We start from the raw sequence: 23275 nt of genomic DNA on the forward strand, positions 1-23275 counted from the left end.
GAAATTGGTGGTGAAGAAGAGTCATCAGGGAGTATTTTATGGAAAAAGAAAAGGATAAATGCCTTCTATTCTTAAATGCTTCATATGTGCAAGGACACAATTAGAATCAGGTACTTCTGACTCTTAATAAGTCAGAAATTGGGGCCAAAGGGACAGTGTGGGTGCTTTTAAATTTGTTGGTGACTAGTTGTTGATGGTTAAATTTGGTGATTTTTTTCCACATATAAATATGCATACCAGACTCCTGGAAATCTTGTTAAAATTGAGATTCTGACTCAGTGGTCTGGGTTGAGGCCAGAGCATCCACATTTCTGAAAAGGCATCACCTAAGGCCAGTGGTGCTGACCTGTAGATGCAAGGTTGAACAGACATACCTTAGAATATCAGTACTGTCACTGGAGGTGTTCAAGCAGAGACCAACTGTCCAGGCATCAAAGATTCTTGTTTGCAGAGACCTAATGACTTCTTGGTGATTCATTATATCTGCCCAGCAGTAATTGTGCTTTTTAGACTGCACAAGACTTGTATCTGTCTGGCAAATGAAATAGCTCAGTATTGATTGTCAAGAGGAGCTAATGTAGTGATAAAAAAGCAGACTTAGATGAATTCAAATTCCATGGGATAGCTGTGTGCCTTTGTGCAAATTTACATAAAAATTTCTGAACTTCCTATCTGCAAAATACAGATAGTGCTCCTTCACCTTGTGAAGGCAAAATGGTGATAAATTATGTATGTAATACAAGTTTCTGGTCAGGATAGCTGCTCATTGAATCTTAGTTATTATTAACTCTTATATTAGTTATTATTAACTCTTATATGAGTAGGTAAAAGAAAGAATTATTGTTGAATACATTTTATCTGTGAAGGTACATTGACTTGTTGGGAACCCTGGTTGGAGATAGTTGTGACTTAAAAAATTAAACATAAAATGAATATTAAAATATTAAAGTTATTAAAAAATATTAAAGTTACTGTGAGGAAAGGTAGAGAAGAGGTGTGACTTTGACGTGTTTTAGTTCCTCATAGGGGACATGTAGTGGGGGTTGAGTATGCCACAGAATAAAGGTGGTTATAACACATTTAACCGAAAATCTTCAGAGGTGGAAACATCACTGCTAACCTTTCACTCTGAATTGCAAGAAGGAGTGGGTCTCTTAAAGAAGAGTGTAAGTATAGTTGCTCTCTTGCTCTTACTGTCATTACAGCAGGTGGAATTTGGAGAAGGTGATTCAGAATATATTTTAGAAAGTTTATACCAGTTTGGAAGTCAGGAAGATTTTAATTAAAATGACCACCACTGTTTTTTGGTCTTACATTTCAGGACCTGTAGATGAGTACATGTTGCCATTTGAGGAGGAAATTGGCCAGCATCCATCTCTTGAAGATATGCAGGAAGTTGTTGTACATAAAAAAAAGAGGCCTGTTTTAAGAGATTATTGGCAAAAACATGCTGTAAGTTACTCAGCTTTTCATTTGAAATTTGAATAAAACATTTTTCAGAGGCATGATTTATTCTCTGCACATTTCTTGGAGGACTTTCTGGGAAGGTGATCTTCACACAGGATATTCCATACTACAGTGCAAAAGGCACTTTATCAGGGCTTTGTGTACTAACCAGGGAGATGGTAAAGTCATAGAACCTTACAAGGCTCATCTCTATAATTTTGTGCATGTATCTTCTATTTGGAAACCTTCTTTAAAAAAAGAATGACTGATTCTGGGCCTGTGGACAGCTAAGTAACTTTGTTGATCACTACCTTTCATATGATGCCATTTTTAAATGTATTGAACAACATCAATCCATAAAATCACTATGGGAGTTTTTTCAAAAGCCTTTTGATTTAGGCTTAGATTTTGAAGTTCATAAGAATGCTTTAAAATTATAGATTAGGAGGCTGGGATTATAGCTCAGTGGTAGAGTGCTTGCCTTGCATGCATGAGGCACTGGGTTCGATCCTCAGCACATATAAAAATAAGTAAATAAAATAAAAATATTTTGAAAAAGAAATAAACTCATCTGTCATTAAAAAAATTATAGATTAGGCAGAGGATGGTACAGTATATTATTGCTTTGATTATTTTGGTCCAAGTATAATTAGAAATGTGGATAAAGCCAGGTAGAGATCCTGAAGGATCACCTTCTAATTTTGTATTAAATTTCAAGATGGAAATGCTGATATTAGCTAAGAAAAAGATGAAAAATAGTATAACCTCCATTACCCTTGCTTTTGAGTGTAGTTCAAGGTTGCATTGAAATGATCCTGTTTATGAAAAATGGATAGGAATTTTTGGAATTAAAAAATATTCCTGTTGTAGTAGTGTCCAGTACTTAAATATTTTCTTCTTTGTGCTTCTCTTTCATGGACTTGCATATCATCAGTAAAAAAACGAATGTTAAATAATATGATACTTTGGTAATCTTGAAACTTCCTTGGCCTACAAAAAACAGTTTATGAAAATTTTACTGTAATTTCTAATAGAAACAATTGTTGTGGTGTTTGACCATGTTTTTCTCCTCTTAGGGAATGGCGATGCTCTGTGAAACGATAGAAGAATGTTGGGATCATGATGCAGAAGCCAGGTTATCAGCAGGATGTGTAGGTGAAAGAATTACCCAGATGCAGAGACTCACAAATATCATTACTACAGAGGACATTGTAACAGTGGTCACGATGGTGACAAATGTTGACTTTCCTCCCAAAGAATCTAGTCTATGATGGTTGCATCATCTGTACACACTGAGCAATGGGACTCTGAACTGGAGCTGCTAAGCTAACAAACTGCTTACAGTTTTATTTTCTGTGTGAAATGAGTAGGATGCCTCCTGGAAATATAAGAAAGCAGCCCCTTGTTGAAAAATGTGGCTCTGGGAGACTACTGCATTGCCTGCAGCACAGACGTGAAGGACATGAGGCTAAGAGAAAAATTGCAAACTTTATAAAGAAACTTTTGAGAAAATGTACATGAAGAATGTGGCCCTCTCCAAATCAAGGATCTTTTGGATCTGGCTAATCAAGTGTTGAAAACTGACATCAGATTTCTTAATGTCTGTCAGAAGACACTAATTCCTTAAATGAACTACTGCTATTTTTTTTAAATCAAAAACTTTTCATTTCAGATTTTAAAAAGGGTAACTTGTTTTTATTGCATTTGCTGTTGTTGTTTCTATAAATGACTATTGTAATGCCAATATGACACAGCTTGTGAATGTTTAGTGTGCTGCTGTTCTGTGTACATAAACAAAGTCATCAAAGTGGGGTACAGTAAAGAGGCTTCCAAGCATTACTTTAACCTCCCTCTCAACAAGGTATACCTCAGTTCCACGGTTGCTAAATTATAAAATTGAAAACACTAACAAATTTGAATAATAAATCGATCCATGTTTTGTAACAAGGTATCACAAATTCACTGTGTTATTTAAGAAAAAAAAAAAAGTAAGCTGTGCTTAGTGCCAATAGTAAGTGGCCATTCGTAAAACAGTGTTTTAGCTTTTCTTGTGCTGGCTTGTAACTTAGGGAAAAGTGTTTTTTGAAATGAAAAAAATGGTGTCATTTCCCCCTTACCGTATTTTAAAGCTTCATCTTATATCCATATCCCAAAATATTGCATTCGTACCTAAGTATTTTTTTTTTTAAAGGTGTGCTGTGTTTGGGGAATGAGTATTTGAAAAATTTAAAGCATGATTTAAATTTTTTTAAATGAGCTATGACACTGGAAAGCTCTTTTTATCTTTTAAAAGTCTTTTGTTTTTTCCTATTTATATATGTAAAACTGTAGTGTTTTTCTTTTCACCAAAACAGTGTGTGGGATATTCTTTATCACTGTCTTAGGACCACCTCAGGAAGTGTCATTACCCAGAATTCCTCACTCTCTGCTTTGAGACTTGTAACTTTTATCACTTCTGCTTGGTGCCATCTTGTCAGAGTAATATTTGACGTCTGTGATATGTAAAGAATTATCTTAGGACAGAGATATTAATTAACTTTAAGCACAGATTTCAGATGTTACTGCTTTAAAACCAATCAGGGATAACAAAGTTATAACTTAAAAATATGCAATGACATTTAGAGGTAACCAGTGTTGATGTAGGTAACATAGCTTAGCCTTCTCTCCCAAATTGCTTTTACAACTAACTTGGATATTAATTTAGGATAGTTCATGCCTTATCCTTGCTAAGAAAATGGAATTGATGGTAGGTAGGTGCCAAAGTTCTTTTTCAAACAATACTGCATTGGAGTATAATTGGATGCTTCTTGAAACTTACTTATATAGGCCAAAATAAAACATTAATTTCCTGAATTTCTAGATTACTAGCCAAGAAATAGCCAGGATTATGCTATACTTTTTGTCAGATCATTTTGAAATCCATACATAAACTTTAAAAACAGATTTTTTTACATGTCACTATCAGGAGCTTACTGTGAATACATTATCTTCAAATGGTTATTTAACCACACAGTACACTACATTTTACATGTAAAATGCACTTAATCTCTGGGAAGAATAAATTATTATTTATACACAAAACATAGGCCAACAGACTCTAAACAGGGAGGAAAAGGAGAGTAATAGCATTCTTGTCTGTGTGTCACATCCCATACAGATCTGTTTATGTTTTTATATCGTGTGTGTACCCAAGGTTTCACTGTATTCCTAAGAATTCCCATTTCAGTGTTTACCATTTCAAAAAGTACTTGGCCCCTCTCAACTTCTTGACTTGGGTTTTCTTCCATCTGGAAACTAAACAAGGGGAAAATATGGAAAATGTGCAATCAAGAAAAGAGTTAATTTAAAGACAGACTTCTACCTGTTGTAAGCATTTAACCCTTTTAAAACTTTAAAAAAAGGGATAATATGAATGTTTGGCTTATGAGAATACTAGAGATAAATTTTATAAGACCAGTTATTCACAATATAAAACATTTTGTCTTCATGTTACATTTTTTTTTAAACAAATTCTGGGTATTGTACTTAAGTCTAACCAATTTTAAAACTTGTATCCTTCTGAAAATATATATTTAGAAAATCTTTTTATAAGCAGTAAAGAAAGAATGTTCCAGTGACTGCTTGTCCTGATACGTAATCTTACTAAAACTTTCTTTTTGCAGGGCATTGGTTTATAATCAGTGTAGAGGGGGCAAGTTAAAATTTAAGCTAGGGATACTGGAAAAAAGATCAAAGGATGAAAAAAATGGTGATTTATTTGGAAGTAAACTAAGACCCCCCCCACACTCCAATAACTTTTCCTCGTGTGTATGGTGCTCCTCATGATGTCTTGTTCTTTGCCTTTCTGATACCTATCAGAAGTGCTGCTCTCACTCACTTTTCACCTTACCCAGATTTCCCTTGTAAAAAATCCTTTATTAACTGCCATAGGACTGATGGATTAACCAGTGTTTGGCTTTATTTGAAGTCTATGCCCTGCAGAGATCTTGTATGTATTTTAGATGCTAGGAAGTTTTTAGCATGTGATGTGTGATTCTTGTTTGGATGTTTTTATTACAGGTACCTTGTGAATTCCAGAAAAGAGACTGTGCCTCACAAGTGTTGGTCCCATGACCTTGCACTATCTTTCATGGTGACCTTTTGAAAATACAATCAGGAAAAACACCAACACCTTTGGAATTTAGGAATAGAATCATAATCACGAAATTAAAGACTCTCTCTTTTGCCCCTTTCCTTGCCCCTGACCAACAACTACATTTAAGTAAAATGTAGATGGTTGGGAAAAACTGGTCAGATGGTAGTTTAGTGGAATAAACTGATTACTGTTTTTTAAAAAATGCTTCATCATAGATATTTTCCAGTTTGTCTTTTTTACTTTTTGAAAAATTACTTTTTAGGAACATTTGGTATAATGTGCATAAAATAATTTAAAATTTTTGGGCAAAATGATACAAGTAGCATCTTGATTGAACATCATTTACCTCAGATATTCAACCAGCAGTACGTTTTTTATGCAGTCTCAACCCATAGCCCTATTTGTTACCTCTCAAAATATTGGTGAGCAATTATTTTAGCTTTACTCTGTATTTCTTGTCAGTGTTTTGGGCACATACTTGCTATTTTTTTCTGCAAGTATTTATTTAACAGAAAGTTAAAAACAACACACACGCAAACCCTCCTCCCCCAGTAAAACCCCATCTTGGTTAAGTGATTGTTAAATATTGTAAAAATAAAATGTATGCTATCCCCATTCAATCCCCAAGTTAAATAAAAAAGTGAATATGGTATGATTTGCATATGCAGTTTTTCTTTAGCTATGTTCTTAAAGAGGGGAACGGTAGCTTTGTAATTTATTGTGAGGCTTCCGCCTTAAGAATTGCAAGAATGGGGATAGTGGTGAAAGGAGGTTTGTAGCATTCTCCTCCTTTATCTAAACAGACTGTATTTGCACCCAAGTATATATGGTGGACCTGCCAGCATTAGGCAGCCAGAGGCCTGTTGGCATTGTATAACTGTTCATTCCAACAGATTCAGTTTTTTTTAGGATAAAAAGGAAGGAAAGGGCAGCACTTAGGTAATGGTGGTTTGACAGAAACTGCAGTGCCTTCTAAACCAAATGAAAATGCAAACCATGGTGGGATGTGCGTGAATTCTCTTAAAAGACTGAACTTTCCAAAGCATGCTCTTCCAAAAAACGGAATCTTCAGGAACCCGATATTATTCTTTTGACACAAATGGCATTACAATAAAAATTTAGATAACATGGGTTTTAATTTCTTACTAACCCAGGTTGAATCAGGTCTTTGAACAAGGTTTTTTGGTGGGCCACTTGGGAAGGAATATAATAAGTTAATATTGCTCTGAAATAAAACTCTTCATTTGCTTTTCAATCTGATGATAGAGGGAAGTTTTGAGTTTTGTTTTTGCTATAATTCCTCCTAAGAAATAATATAGGCATCTTTAAGCTATGCTTCTAAGTTTTACATTGTTTTTTAAAAGTTTTTTTTTTTTTCCTAGAGCTTTTCAGATTTGGTTTTTGTTTCACTTATGTAGTTAACCAGTTTATGAAATCAAGTTTCCCCACAAAAATGCCTTTGAGATGTAGCCATATCACTTGTATAATATTTCTGCTAGTCCCCCTGCCATTTGCTTTTAACTGTCATATTTTACTACAATCACTTATTGCCTCTTAGTTTTTAACTCTATGTACCTTGTTGTTGATGGATCTTCTATACTTTTTACACAGCCAGGAAAGCACATGAGGTCTCTCAGCTTTCAAGTGGCATGAAAACCTAATAAAAATTAGGAATGCTCACATCATTTCATTAGGCTCACTCTTTAAGGTGGACAATACTTTCTTCACATAGTTCAGAAAAATTTTCAAAGGGAAAAATAAAGCTTAAAATTCTTCCCTCTAGTAATAATAGTAATGCTACTGTTTTAAGTATTTTGGCAAATGAGCTAGAAATTCATGTACTATGGCACAGAACCAGTATGCATGCCTTAGTCTTAATGAGACATTGCTGAAAAGTAAATGAGAAATCTGAATATTTAAAGGGCTTAATTTTTTGGAGGGAAGGAAAGTGTGCAAAAGAATAGGTTGTAACTATTGGAAGTGCTAACTTTTATCCACAAAAATTATATACTCCACTCTTGAGACTTCCTAAAACCCAGGGGAATTGTTCATTAGAGCATACTTTTAACAACTGGTTAAGGAACCCACTGTAACATGGGCTCTGGTGTCAAATCAACCTGAGTTGAACTCCAGGAGGGTCTGTTGGTCATTCCCAACCTGTATGATTCTGGACACTGCCACTATTCTGTGACTTTCCTTATCTGTAAATAACAGTACCTAAATCTCATAGGGCTTCTGACAGTTAAATGGTTATACATTGCACAAGAATAGGGAATGTCTTATAAACATTTTCCCATGACATGATATGTAAGCAAATACTTTATGAACAAAGGAAGTTACTATTACTTCTTCAGTGCTTATTACATTTCATTTTAAGCATAAATCTGTGTTAGTTCCTGGATTCTTGAATCTATAAGGCAATCCTTTAACTGACATTCTTACTTTTTGAAATAAATATTCAGCTAATGCTGTCCAACACTGTCCAATATCTGTAAGAAAAATTTTCCAGGAATCTCTGACAATAATTGTTCAACAGGCAAATTCTGATCCTCTTTGACTATGGCACATCCAAGAATGCACATCTAAAAAAAATCCTACAAGGGATTCTGATGTAGATGGTCAGAGTACCACATTTTTAGAAGTTGAGCAAAGAAATAGTCAAGTTCCTTGGCCTTTTTCTTCCAAGTGAACCACCCTCTGGCTAACCTTGTCAATTTCCTGAAGTAGAGGAACTGAGGTCTGGATAGAATCCAAAATTTACACATGTACAGAAATTTTAAAAAATATGCAATACCACTACTGGAACCAAAAGGCGACTTATTCACATCAATTCTTATGTTTCTTTACTGATTTTTAAGATTTGTAAAAATATCAGGCTGCTTGGCAGGAATGAACTCTTCAAATGGACCACACAGACGCTTAACAAGTGTTAAATAACCACCTGATTCAATCCTTAGAGCAGTCACATTTTATTCTTTTGAACTGCTTATAGGACAATCTAAATTGATCACTGGAATTACAAATGACAAAAATACTCATGATTCAAAGGCAAGACACAGAGCTAAGACATCACACGTTCAACAGTTCATAAATACAAAAATTTTTATAAGTATAAAGGAATATAATAACATTTCTTGTTAAAAGGACAACAGCTTTTAGTTCTTTGGAGATGTATGTATGCCTGAAATACTGAAAGCCATGTTCATAACCAGCTTAATGAGGATGTTGCCCACTGCCTAACATCTGTAGGACAATTGGGGTATTTCTGCAGAGCATTCATAATTTGAGTATTATCCAAAAGCAGTTTCATCAGCTGGTACTCTCTCTGTGAATTTACTGAAGTTCTTTCCATAGGCTTTATTAATTCTAATTGTTGTAAGTGTTCAAATGCCTGAAAGATGAAACAAATAGTTGAGGTTGAACAAGGGAAAAAAGTAGCAAAGTTAGCCCAGAAAATAGGGTTTAGTGGGTCATGGAATTGAGTGCCAAAAAAAAAAAAAAAAAAAAAAAAAAAAAGCCCAACAACAACAACAACAAAAAACCCCAGCACAATAGGAATCAAAGGATTAACAAAAAACAAAGCTTTTATCAATCCTATAAAAACTTCATATTATGTAAAAACAGTGTCAGTGCAGTTATCTGTTCCTAAAGTGTTGGATATAAACAAGGCAAATTTTAACTCAGTCTTTACAACAAGGTCTTGTTCTTAACTTCATTCTATATCATAGTTCCTTCTGTACATCTTTTTTGGTGCTAGAGATTGAACACAGGGCCTCATGCATGCTAAGTACCCACTCTATCCTTGAGCTACATCCACGGCCCTTCCTGTGGCATTTTAATTAACAAGGGTTTCTAGTTTTCTTCTCTATAAAAGTGTAAGAATATGATAAGACTTGATTACCTGGTTACTCAAATTCGCATTTTTTTTTTTTTATTCCTGCTATCTGTAAGACTTTGCTGTATAAAAGTTAAGCACAGCTGTAATAAAGATGGAGGGAGGAAATTCCTGTGAGTATACTAAGACTATTTAGGTGATCCTTTAGTTTAGATTCTGCAGAATGGTACAGACATGGACATTCTTTGAAGAGTGCCACTGAGACTGTCAAACCTGTCAACAAGTTCTGTTCCATGTTCATCTTCCTGACCCTTTTTTCAAAAAATTTTTTAGTTGTAGTTGGACACAATACCTTTATTTTTTTATTTATTTATATGTGGTGCTGAGGCTCAAACCCAGGGTAGGTGAACACTCTACTGCTGAGCCACAACCCCAGACCCATCTTCCTGACCTTAATAGAGCCCTTCACTGTCTGCTTCTTCTTGCTTCTAATATTCACATATTACTGTCTCTTCTAAACTTGATGTTTTAGATATTAGGGTATTAAAAAATCATTGAATTGGGCTGAGGATGTGGCTCAAACGGTAGTGCGCTTGCCTGGCATGCGTGCGGCCCGGGTTCGATCCTCAGCACCACATACAAACAAAGATGTTGTGTCCGCAGAAAACTAAAAAAACACCAAATAACAGGATTTTGTCCATTAAGTTTCTTAATGGCATTAGTCTGCATTTTTGTCTCCTTATACTGCTGAAATTATAAAGCCAACTCAGGTTGGAAAAGGACAGGGTTACTATATTTGATGTGTTTTGATAGACTATAATAAACAGCTCCTTAGTAGAATGCAAATACTAACAACAGACAGCAGAGGGCAGCACAGTCCAACAAACTGTCAAACTGGCTGCCTTCAGAATGACTTGAACGTTCATTTCATTTCTGGATAATTTTTGTCTGAAAAAAATTTCTACAGTAAGTACCTAAAGTTTAAAACTCAAAAGTGAAACCTTGATCTATATAATCAAACTGTATCTAAAAAAGGCACCTGTCTGCAAGAAAACAACAGTAAACCAAATCTTACCTTCATGACAACAGGTTTCTCAAAATTATACACAGAATGGGCCTTTCTTTGAACAAACTTCTGAAATTCTGGAGAGAGGGCAAAGACAACATTAATATCTTTAAATAAGCATCAGGGGAAAGTCAGAAAGAAACTACCAAAGTCTCATCTCACCATTATAGACCATTTGAAAATTAAAGGGCTCCTCTTCATAGATATCATTTAAATGTTTCATTGCTATTATAAGACAGATTTCCAAGACTGATAGACCTGTAATAGGAAAAGAGAAACATACCAAAAAATGTAGTTCAATGATATATAAAATTGAGACACCTGTCTCCAAAGAGTAAATAAAGTGAAAGATCATGGTTTTGAAGGATGGAGGAAGGAGAGGTCATTTTTCTAACTTCAAATGTGTTTCATTCACTATTATCTATGTAAACTTAAGCAAATCATTTTACCTGATATATTTTTTATTTGCATTTGCAAAGTAAGAATCTTTCTAAACTTAGAGTTGCCATAAAGAGACAATATATCAAGCACTCACAGTAAAACAACAATGAGAAACTATGATTATTATGAGATTTCAAATCACAAAAGGACCTTGAATGAGATTTACTCAGAGAATCCCAAACTCCTGGAAACTATTCAAAATTGTGTTTATCCTTCCCTCCTCCAGAGAGAATGCTCACTGCATTTATAAAAGGGATAATAAACATAAATGATTTCAATGCTAATAAAGGGTCTTCAACAGCAATTAGTGAATTGAGAACCTCAGTAATACAGTATTATCTGGATTTTCAGTGGACAAGGGAGGCAGAGTCGAGTTTCCTTCACTTTAAATAAAAGTGATAATAACCTTGTAAAGGACTGAGTTAAAGGCTGTCTGGATATTAAAGTATTTATAAATAAAGTGCTGTGAACAATGTTTATAAATGAAGTGCTGTGAACAATGTTAATGATAATTTTGAAAAATACATACTTAAACACACAAACTTTAAAAAACTACAAAAAACCCAAATGATTATAAAGTACGCTTCTCACCATGCACAATATTTGCTTTAGAATCCATGCTACAAAGCTGGTTTGCCTCCATTAAGTCTGCTGCAGTCAAAAATGGATGTGATACTGTTACTCGACTTAAAGCCAGCATCTAGGGAAATGTGAATCGGACAACCAATTACTTCAGCAGTTTGAGGATATCACTGAACAAGGCTGCTAAGTTTGTAGTTTATTCTTATGGGCGAGTAGATATGAATACCTGGGGAAGTATTCTCAAATTTAGCTCTATTAAAATATAGTATTTCAATTAATGACACACAACTTTATAAACAAAAAGCATAACAAATTGTTTGTTGCATTCTGCTATCACCTCCCACTTATCATAATGACTTACTCTTCAAAAGAAAATACTTAAAAAGCAGAGTCCAATTCTCATGTACTTTTTGTTTACTTTCCCAAAACCTAACACAAATCCTGAACTAACGATCTCCTTTAAACACCTACTGCTTTTTTCTGTAAATACTTGTTTTTCTTATAAAAGTTTAGATATTTAGGGTTGGTAGATTTAGCAAATAAAAATCAACACACAATATAGTTGGGTATAGTGGCACCTGCCAGTAACCCCAGTGACTCTGGAGGCTGAGGGCAGAAGGATTGCAAGTTTTAAGGCAGCTTGGGTAACACAGACCATTTCTCAAAATAAAACATAAGAAGGATTAAGGATGCAGCTCAGTGCTTAAGCATCCCGTTTAATCTCTAATACTGCAAAAAGAAACAAAGAAAGAAAACTACAACCTAAAGTTAATAGTATGTACCATACAATATATCAGACACCTCCATTGTCAGTAGGGTACAAGTATTTTAGTTTAAACAGAGATCAGCAATCCTTGGAGTTCATTCTCCTACTGGGTACAGCCCCGGCCACCAATATCTCCCTCCCTTTTTTTCCCCCACCCTCTTTTATATAAAATATTTATTTCATTTTAACAAAGGACTACACCCAAAGGACTTAAAAACAGCATACTACAGGGACACAGCCACATCAATGTTTATAGCAGCACAATTCACAATAGCTAAACTGTGGAACCAACCTAGATGCCCTTCTAAAGATGAGTGGATTAAAAAAATGTGGCATATATACACAATGGAATATTACTCAGCAATAAGAGAATAAAAGCATGGCATTTGCAGGTAAATGGATGGCATCAGAGAAGATAATGCTAAGTGAAATTAGCCAATCCCAAAAAACCAAATGCTGAATGTTTTCTCTGATATAAAGAGAATGATTCATAGTGGGGTAGGGAGGGGGAGCATGGGATAGGGCAGAGGGATGGGAAAGGAAGGGAGGGGCCATGGGGTTAGAAATGATGGTGGAATGTAATGGACATTATTATCCAAAGTACATGTATGAAGACACGAATTGGTGTGAATATACTTTGTATACAACTAGAGATATGAAAAATTGTGCTCTCTATATAATAAAAATTGTAATGCATTCTGTTGTCATATATAATTAAAAAATAAATAAAAAATTTTAAAAATCGCATTCAAAAAAATAAAAAAACAATACCATTACTTGCTTATTTTTATGTGGTGCTAAGGATTGAACCCACCGCCTTATACATGCTAGGCAAGCACTCTACCCCTGAAATATGTTCTTAATATACAAAAATATGTTCTTAATATACAAAGAGACAACAGAGAATAATGTAATACCTAAGACTACCCTGCCTCCTCCTGATTATTGGACTCTCTACTCTTCACCACATAAAATAACCATGCATATCTTTATATTCATACTCCATGTATATATATTCCCTAGAAAAGAGTAATTTTCAAATTTTATGTAAATACTATGTAGTCTCACAACTCATTTTTCAATGAACATTTAATTATGAAAATTTATCCATGTCGAGGTGTTAATTCTAATCATTTTTCTGTGTATTCCATTGTATATACCCACAATTATTCATTTTCTATTGACGAAACTCACCAGATTGGCAAAAAAAAAAAAAAAAAAAAAAAAAAGAAGAAAGTTTACTTGTAGCCTTTACCTGCATTTCCCTGGTTACTGGAGACATAAATCCATAATACAAAAAGAGCTTGCAGAGTTAAGACAGAGATAATCACTAAAAGGATGATCTAAGCATATCAGAGCACCTCACTATTAATTACTATGAATGAAAAAGAGACAACAGGAAACTTGCAGAACAATGGTTGTTCATGTTGACAATATTGAGGCATAAATCAATCTATATCTAATACCTACCTATATACATGCCACACATTTCTTCATAATAGGCCTATTGCTAAAAATGAGGGGGATAGAACAATGAGAGGGAAAGTTTATAGGAAAAAAGAGAAGTTTTATGAATAAAAACAGAAATGGGAAAAGAGAAATGATAAATAAACATGGCAGAACCATATAATAAAAAGCTTGTAGCCAGAGAGCCTTGGGTTAAGTTCTGGCTTTGCCATCTACTAGCTGTGGGCAAGTTATTTAAACTCTAGGAACCTCAATTTCTTTAAAGACAAAAATAAACACCTAAGTATAAAAAAAGTAAGATTATTATAAAATTTAGAAATAATGTAGGAAAAGCAACAGTATTACTTGGTAGATGTGCTAACCAATAAATGATGGTTGCCATTATTATTACTATTCTACTACTATTAAAAGTGATCAAGAAAATAATTTTCTCCTTAAAAGGTATCTGCCACGACAATTTTCTAAATAGCAGAGTAATAACAAATACTCTTAGCGAAAGAAGTTCTTTAACTTTCAGGACAATTAAGTACTTGTGCACTGATATTAAGACACAATACACCTTAGTGAAAGATCATGACCAAATGGAACTTATTCCAGGTATGCAAACTGGTCCAACATAAAACAAACAAAGAAACAAAAACAAAAAAAACCCCACCCAAACACAAAAAATAAAAAACAACACAATCGAATGTATCAACAGCTAAAGAGAAACTGCATGATCATTCATTATCACCCAATCCAGCATTTGACAAAAATCCAAGACACAGTCATAATAAATTCTTAGCATAATTAATTTAGAATAATTAATTTGATAATGAGCATGTACTAAAAAACTATAGATAACATCACATGACTGGGAATATGGAAGGATGTCTAGTCTTAAAACTCTTACTCATCGTAGTGGTAGGAGTTCTTATAACAGCAATATGGCAAGAAAAGAAAAACCACACGGATTAAATAGGAAAATAAAACTGATTCTATTTATGGAAAGCTATTGTCTGCATAGGAAATCCCAAGGAATCATTTTTTAAAAACTCCTAAAATAAGCTAGGCTTAGCAAGACCACATTGATATGTACACACACATACACACACACACACTTCACATTTTTGTACACTAATGGTAAACACACATGCTAAAACCAAAATTTAAATCCATCATTTATAACTGCTCCAAAGAAAAGTACATACTTAGGCATTAAATGCTTTAAATATGTATAGGATTTGTTTTGTGCAATTAGAAAATGCTGATTTGAGTAATAAAAAAATACAATAAAATAAAAACCACATTCAGGGACTAGAACACTATAGTAAAAATGTCAATTGTCCAAAAATTTATAGATTTAAGCACACCCCATCTAAACTTAAATCACAATTCTCATACACTGCTGGTGGAATGTGAACTAAACAGCCTTTATGAAAACCAGTATGGAGGTACTTCATATCATTAAAAATACTATATGATCTAGCAATTCCACTACTAGGTATATATTCAAAGGAAATGAACTCAGCATGGGACATCTGAATTTCTATCTTTATTTCAGCATGTTCACAATAGCCAAGAAATGCAAACAACCTAAAAGTGTCCACCAATTGTTGAATGTATACAGAAAATGTGTTGAATGCATACCTACACATAGTGGAGATTATAATCAGTCATTAACAACACAGAAGGAACTGGAGATGACTAGGTTAAATGAAATAAGACAGGAAGAATCTTACTCCTTTGGAATGTAATAAAGTTGATCTTACAGAAGTGTAGAGTAAAATGGTGGTTACTAGACACAATGAAAAGTAGGGGAAGGGAAAGAGGGAAAAAAAGTTGTTTTTGGATACTAAAACAGTGAAATAAAAGCAAAAAGCTCTGGTGTGCCACTGCACTGTAGAGTGACTACAGATAACAATGGTTTGTACTTTCAAAAAGCTGGAAGATGGATTTTAAAAGTTTTTATCAAAATGATAACTGAGGAGATTAACAAGGACACGATTTATATACATGTCAAAACATTACAAGATACCTTATATATCAGTTAAAACAATAAAAAGCCCACAAACCAGTAGTGTATGTAAGGACCGCAGGTTTTTGCTGATATTAAAATGCTTTTGTAGAACTTCTCTCACACTTGTATCTTCTGAAAGACACTAAAGAAAAAAATATTAAAATTAAGTAATGATTCAGTCTTAAATCTAATATAATCATTTGCCTCATTTATTTATGTAACTTAGTACAATCTAAATCAAATTTCCATCCTACTGATATTCTTCCTCCTAGAAGTCAAGATACAAAAGAAGAAAACAATCCTTCCTTTCCCCCACCCCCAAATTCGAATCTAATAAGGGGAACTATACTAGTCATACTAGAGAATAACAGTTACTGTATTTGGGAAAACAAGAAAAAGTATTATAAGAATGCTTAAGTCAACACACAAGAACATAGAGGAAAGAGAAGTCCAGGGATAGCATTAGAAATAGAGAAGATTATTATTTGCAAACAGATAGTATGGAAAGACAAAGGAAGAAAATCTAATTAGAAGCAACTGCAACTGCTCATACCTGAGGTACAGATGGTGTGAAGAAAAGAGAGAATTAGGACATTGCCAGAAGAATACAAGATGGATAATCAACTGATGAGAAGGAAAGGGTTGAAGGAGCTAAGAAAAAAATCAAAGATGAACTATGGGGGACAGAAATGTCTGTGAATATAGCGGAATGTACTCAACTTAAGTAGCAGATAGAAAAGAGAACACAAAAGTAAGATAGATTCTAAGTGGAAGAGAATCCAGAAAAACAGTGATCTGGAAAACATGGGAAGAAAACTTTAAGAGGGAAGTGGTGATTCACAATGTAAACAAACTGAGTTATATTTTGAGGGCAGGCTAATGGCTTTAGAAATGTGGAAACCAATAGTGCCCTTTGACAAGGCACTTAAAAGGAGCCAAGCAACTTCAGTAAAGTAGAATTTAGTGGAACGTGTGGAACAGTTGGCACTGAAGAAAAAAGGGGATGAAAAGAGAGCAGCCTCAGAAGTAGAAAAGCCAAGAGGGTGTAGGGAAGACAGGCAGAATTTTTCAAAAAATCATCAGCATGGAATAAGGATTCTTCTTCCTTATATTTAAAAAAAAAAAAGAAAAAGTCCAGAAAATTTGGCATTACTATTGTTTGTTAGAGTTTCTTTTTTTCCTTAAATGTTTTTAGTTGTAGTTGGACACAATACCTTTATTTTACTTATTTATTTTTATGTGGTGCTGAGGATCAAAATCAGCGCTTTGCATGTGCTAGGCGAATCTACCACTGAGCCACAACCCAGCCCCTGTTTGAATTTCCTGCCTTTAGTGAAGGGATTACAGTAGTTAAAGGTCCCACTCTCTCAGTTGTTTTTAATTTTGTTTTTATTTTTTAATGGGGTTCTTTTTCTTAATACATACCTCCTTTTTCCATACACAAGGCCAAATATCTTTTGGAAATATATAAGGATAAATACACACACACACACACACACACATACATTTATATGTTCATCATTGTATACATAATGTTAGAAATTTAAGAAATATGTGCTAATTAGAATAGGCAATAGTCTTGGCTTCTAGAATTTTTGACTCTATCAAATCTCTTGTAAAGTTTATGTGGTACAATCAGAGCACTTAGAAAAAATCATCTGGGACAAACATAATTGATGAAAGAAAACTTTCTCTGTAAAAATTCAATTAAAACAACAACAACAACAACAAAAACCACCTTCACCTTTTTTCGACATGCTTTTTTCCCAAAGGGTTAATCTGTACTTTGCCTCTTTAATTTTAGTGCTCTTATTCAAAACTTTCCTGTTTTGGAAAGCTATCATCTTTTTCTTTCCAATATTACTTATTCTGTTTTTAAAAGAAGTTTACATCATCTATATGTGAGCCATTACAAGAAAAAAAAAAAGCCTAGCTTCTCATATTTTAATTTTTAAATTGCATCTTGATTCAAACAATATAAAGTATTTGAAAATAAGGCTATTATCAACAACCACTTGAATGTAGCTATGGCATTTTGGGGAATTTTCCTTGAGAATAGTTATAATTCTATTAAATGCTCTTTCCTAGGAATTTCTCTTACACTGCCATGCTGAGATGGAGTCTACTCTACTGACTTATTGATTCATTTGAAGTAGGGATACAACAAACTTTTAAATTAAGCAGGATGCCTAGGTTCAATTTCACACTGAAAATATTTATTATTTAAGAAATATATATATTTCTTTTAATTTAACCTTGCAATTTAAAAAACTACTGGACAGAGAGGAAAGTACCCTGTAGCCTTCCTTACCCCACAACCCCGATTGGGACTCAGGCTATGGTGCTGAGAGATTTTTTTCAAGGGAAATTTATTAGTATATCAAAGGAAAGTGGCACAAGAGGATTGATGTATGCATGTACCCCTAAGTTTTGGGGATACAGGGTCTGCAAAAAAGGAATAAAAAAACTAGGATTGAGTCATCCTACTATCACATGGTTACTATTTTCAAAGACTTTCAGAGTTGGGCTTCACTAGTAATCCCCATCATCTTCCTTGTTTATATTCAGACTTCCCTTTATCCAGGAAACCCTGTTAAGGACATCCCACAGACAACCAAAATATGAGGATGCTCAGGTTCCGCAGATAAAATGGTATAATACTTGTACATATTATAGGAATATGTCTGCTTATATAAGTAGACTTATATATAAGGAATATAAGCAGACTCCATTTCAGCATTGCGGTGTAAAAGAAATTCCTAGGAATGTATATAGGTAATTCCTGTATACTTTAAATCCTCTCTAGATTACTTACAGTATTTAATACTGTGTATCATACTTCATTGTTTAGGTGAGAAAAATAAGAAATAAAGTTCTGTATATGTTCAGTACAGGTGTAGTTCCCCAACTGCAAACTTATCTGAGGACTCAGAAACCATAGACATAGGTCAGACTATAATCACTTTGAGACACTCAGAATGCAGATAACAAGGCAAGACAGAAAGATGGATGAGGGAACAGTGCAGCCTGGCTACGTGATCACCACAGGAAAACTTGGGAGACCACATACACATATTTAAATAGTACGAAAGAGTTTTCTTCTGAAAAACATACTGTTGGAATAAGGCATACAATTCAGAAGCTGTAGAAAATGAAAGTCTGTGAGGCACTGAGAAATGGCCCTAAAGGCTAGGGATTCAAATGTTGGATTAATTCCAGACCAAGAAACAATGTGGGAGTACCTATAATAAAGGTTCCTATAGAACTGAATCCTACAATTAGAAATAGTATCAACATTGCTGACCTAATTTAATGAAATAGATAATCTGAGTCCCAGGCAAGATTAAGCTGGAAGGGAAAGAGGACCCACCTAATTATATCAAGACACAATATTTGAATTTGAAGAATAAAATCAGCTATTTTATATACAATTATGTATAGGTGTATCAGGAAAAAGAGTGAGAAATTATGAGAACAAAGTTAAAACAAGTAAAATAAGGTTTGACCTTTTTAATAAGGTCTACAATGTTATAAATACACTGTAGTAAAAGAACAGACATGGATACAAGGGAAATTTCCACTTTTTACCATATATTCCACATGGATTAAATTTTGTTAGTGAATTTTTATGATTAAAAAAAAAAACCTGTGTCAAAATTAACAGTGCTTATGTAAGCACAGCATACTACATAATAAAGACAAAAATCATTTTAAGAGAAAATAAAAGCAAAATTATTAATTGTGGCACTGATATTTAAGATTTAACTGAAAAAAGAATATATCTAAAATCATTGCTTTAACATGAAACAATTTTTCAGAGCTAAAAAATACAGAAAAGTATAATTCTATGCAGAAAATTAGTTGTCATTATTCAGTTGAATTGAATATTACAGATCAGTTTTTCCCAATTCCTTTAGAACCAAAGATTCTAATATTTTCCACTCTTATTGGATCTATACTTTGCTAAGATTGTGTCATGAAGGAATTATTACAAATAACATTTTTTTAATGGTTTCAAACAGCCATTTAACTGATTACCTTCTCTTCTAGTAATTGAAACTTCTTGTCAACATAAAATTAAACTGATGATAGTATTAAGATGATATAACAATTGTTTAAATAAATAAGGCTATTCAGCTTAAGCACAGGTAAATTTAGAGTTTATAAGGTTCAACAAGGTGTTGAAACAACACCTGGACCTTTATATCTAAGATGCTCAAGGCTCCAAAGAATCTAGAATGAATATTACCAGTGTAGAAGAAAGGTGACTTAGCTTAGATTGGTTCTTAATAAATAACCCAATGAAACAAAAATTGAAGTTGTGTATGAAAATTTGAAATAAAAACATTAGCATAGAATAGGAATGAACATGAACATAGTGTTTTGCTAAAGTTGTAAATATGGAAACTAAATTTTTAATTATGTAAATTCACTTAATAAAATTGTTTAAAAGATACACCAGATACAGATAAAATAAAAACTTCAAAGTTAATTTGAAACTACTGACATTAAGTGCTAATGCTCATATGTGCAATTCTTTTGCAAAACAGAATGACATTTCAAATGCTTTTCATGAGAAAAAAAGAATTCAAAAGAATGTATTCTTCCAGTCATCACAACAGCATTAGAAGCTCTGTGTTAATTTATAAATTCTTGAAATTTTAATTTTAATTGCTTTAAATCATATACCAAGACACACAAATTATTTTAACACCACTGCTTTCAAGTTACCTGAACATTCTCATTCCACTTCTCAGCAAAATGCTTATCTGAAATTTCTTCAGGTAGTAATAACTCTTCTTTAAATATTTTTACATACTGTGGAAACCCAAATGAATTCATTAAGTGTATCTGCCGGTGAGAAAATCGTGACTTCACTCTTTTTTCTAAGAGTTCCAAAATGTCCTTAAAAACAAACAGAAATCGCTGTAAGATGCATGTTTATGAAAACATTACACCAATGTTAGAGGTACAAGTAAGTATATTATAATCTATACTTTAGCGATGCTTATACTCTCTCTCTCTCTCTCTCCATATATATATATATATATATAAATATATATATATATATATAATTAAGCATTTGAAAAAATTTAATGGAAAATAAATAATTCCCTTGTAAGCATCAGTAGGCTTGGTGATACTGTGCCTTTTTCCTATGGTAATCCCTAACAAAACAATTCAGTCTGAAAACTGCTGGACAATGTAACTACAGCCAGCTCCAGTGGTCCAGTTCTCAAAAGAGCTTGATTTTCATGGGGAGGAGAGCAGATGCTTTAGAATCAATAAAAATTTATCAAATGTTTACCTGGTATATGTCTCTGTGTGGGGAATTTTGTAAGAATTGTTAAAGCTGAACTATAAGCAGAGAAGATTGGTTCTGATTATACTATTCTCTTCTACATAAAATGTTGAAATATTCTATAACATTTTTAAAAAGGTGTAATGAGGTCCAGAACTATAAAATTATAAATCTAGACAGATGATTCTCATAACATCCAAGTTAATAAATCATGATACAAAGGAAATAATTTAAGTGATCAAAATGAGATTATGGATAGTATATGAAGGAGGACAGAAAAGATTAATAGCTTAAACTAGGAGGAAGAAAAGAGAACAAAATATCTTATTTATAATAAGAATATTTTTATAAGATTTTGTAATAAGAATTAAAAGAGAAGGAGGTTATATTCAGAAACAAGGGAATTCTACATTTTATTTTCTATAAATCTATGAAGGAGGAGTTCTAAGTCATTCATACAGGCAGGTACTGAAAGTAACTATGAAAGAATTAAGAGTCTACATTGGGAAGGAAAAAAGTTTCTCTCTTCTAAAAAAGAAAATGAGTTATAGGAAAGGAAAATAAATATATGGGTCTGACAGAAAACTTCTAGAAATGGAGGGGGAAGGCTTGGAAAAAACTGTGGAGATATAAGGTGATTTTTAAATACACATTTTATCTGAATTTAATAAGAAACTTTATACTATCAGAGTGTAAGGAGATAAATACCAAAAGATCTATGCAGTTCTCCAAAGGCACAAAAGGGTTAACACGTATATAGCTTTCACAAAGTAAAGTGATGCACATACCAAGACTATGCTTAAAACCATTCTAAAGCCCCCCAGGAATGAAGAAGCCACTTTACTATTAACTGTTTGATAGAAAGAACTTCTTTAATTCTGGGGATGTATAACTTAGAAAATTGCAATAGTATAATGCTGATTTGATTTCAAGCATTTTATTTTTCTTTTTAAAAATATTTTATTTAGTTATAGATGGACACAATATCTTTATTTTTATGTGGTGCTGAGGATTGAACCCATGTGAAGCAAGTTCTCTACCACTGAGCTATAGCCCCAGCCCTCAAGAAATTTCAAAATACATGGTAGAAACTTAATGATTTTTATAAAACAGAGATTAGATTATTTAACTGTCTCTTTACTTGCTAAGTGTAGAAATTATACTTATTAGTATTTTTTTTCTTTCAATAATTTCAGTGAAGGGCCTAATATATTAGTTTATAGGCAAGTGTAGTAATTGTTTTCTTGTCTTCCTCAATTTGTAAAAAGCTGGATCTATATACATATTGGTGAAAAAAAAGTTTTTTTTATTGCCTAATTTAATGACTTACTGTACCAGCAATTTAGCTTGAATGTTCTAAATATTATAATTAATTTTTTAAAATAGAAAGACTTACCAATCTACATGTAAGGCCAATAACTGCTACTGGAGTCTGTGCAGACTGAGAAATGTCAAAAAGATTATAGAGGAGTGTTTGGTTCTTATGATGAGCAAAAAGATCAAATTCATCTAATACGAAGATCACCGGGCAACTGCTAGTTCGGTCACCTAAAATAGAGAGCTTTTATATTAACAACATTTCTTAAATTTCCAAACTATTTACTACATTTCTATTATTGAAACTCATTCAACAAACACTGATAACCTACTGTTGAGTAGGGCACTTAATATGATAATAATTGGATACTCACTGAATATGAAAAAATTATTCACAAAGATATCCCCTATTGCTTTCAAATTGTTATTAGACTAGCAGATTGATAAAAAATTAAGAAAATCTTTTAAATAATTATTTAATTGAAGGCTGCAGATTTTAAATCATATAAATGTAATACTTCTTTAATAATTATAAAGTTAACAAAGATTTTTCAATATTCATATAGAATCAAAACACTTTGGGATTAAAGTATAAGAAGTCACTAATAACTATAATTAACAAATTACTTCTTTGAAAGAGATTTGTAAGCAAAAAGGCAAAATATATCTTCTTGTGGAAATAATTACTGTAAACACTGATTAGACAATGAAGTTTGATAAAAACAACTTAAATTCTTTTTAACCACAATTTAACATCTCCATAATGAGGGAAAGTTCAAAATAGACCTCTACAATAATATAGAAATTTAATATCTGATAAACTATGGTACTAAATATCAATGAGGAAAATGATTTATTCAAAGATCCTTATTTTACAATGCATACAGAAATAAATTCCAACAAAATATTAGTGATAATT

The 23275-nt window shown here is 33.0% G+C and overlaps 2 protein-coding genes across 6 annotated transcripts in view; one reads left to right on the forward strand and one right to left on the reverse strand.

Annotated features, from left to right (window-relative positions):
- The window catches only part of Acvr2a (activin A receptor type 2A), a 76784-nt gene extending 73394 nt beyond the window's left edge, over positions 1–3390 (forward strand). For all 5 annotated transcript variants that reach the window (XM_048812236.1, XM_048812237.1, XM_048812238.1 and 2 more), the window contains 2 exons: positions 1322–1452; positions 2523–3390. In XM_048812236.1, coding sequence (XP_048668193.1) covers positions 1322–1452; positions 2523–2717 — 326 coding nt within the window. In that variant the 3' untranslated portion in view covers positions 2718–3390. The remainder of the gene's footprint in view (positions 1–1321; positions 1453–2522) is intronic.
- A 5144-nt stretch (positions 3391–8534) lies between these two features.
- The window catches only part of Orc4 (origin recognition complex subunit 4), a 28166-nt gene continuing 13425 nt past the window's right edge, over positions 8535–23275 (reverse strand). Inside the window, exons 4-10 of the mRNA XM_015479158.2 lie at positions 22436–22587; positions 20469–20642; positions 15793–15879; positions 11515–11623; positions 10645–10740; positions 10492–10559; positions 8535–8972 (exon numbers count right to left, since the gene is read on the reverse strand). Coding sequence (XP_015334644.1) covers positions 8784–8972; positions 10492–10559; positions 10645–10740; positions 11515–11623; positions 15793–15879; positions 20469–20642; positions 22436–22587 — 875 coding nt within the window. The 3' untranslated portion in view covers positions 8535–8783. The remainder of the gene's footprint in view (positions 8973–10491; positions 10560–10644; positions 10741–11514; positions 11624–15792; positions 15880–20468; positions 20643–22435; positions 22588–23275) is intronic.

This window comes from Marmota marmota, unplaced genomic scaffold, assembly GCF_001458135.2.
Source record: "Marmota marmota marmota unplaced genomic scaffold, marMar, whole genome shotgun sequence".
Taxonomy (NCBI): Eukaryota; Metazoa; Chordata; class Mammalia; order Rodentia; family Sciuridae; genus Marmota; species Marmota marmota.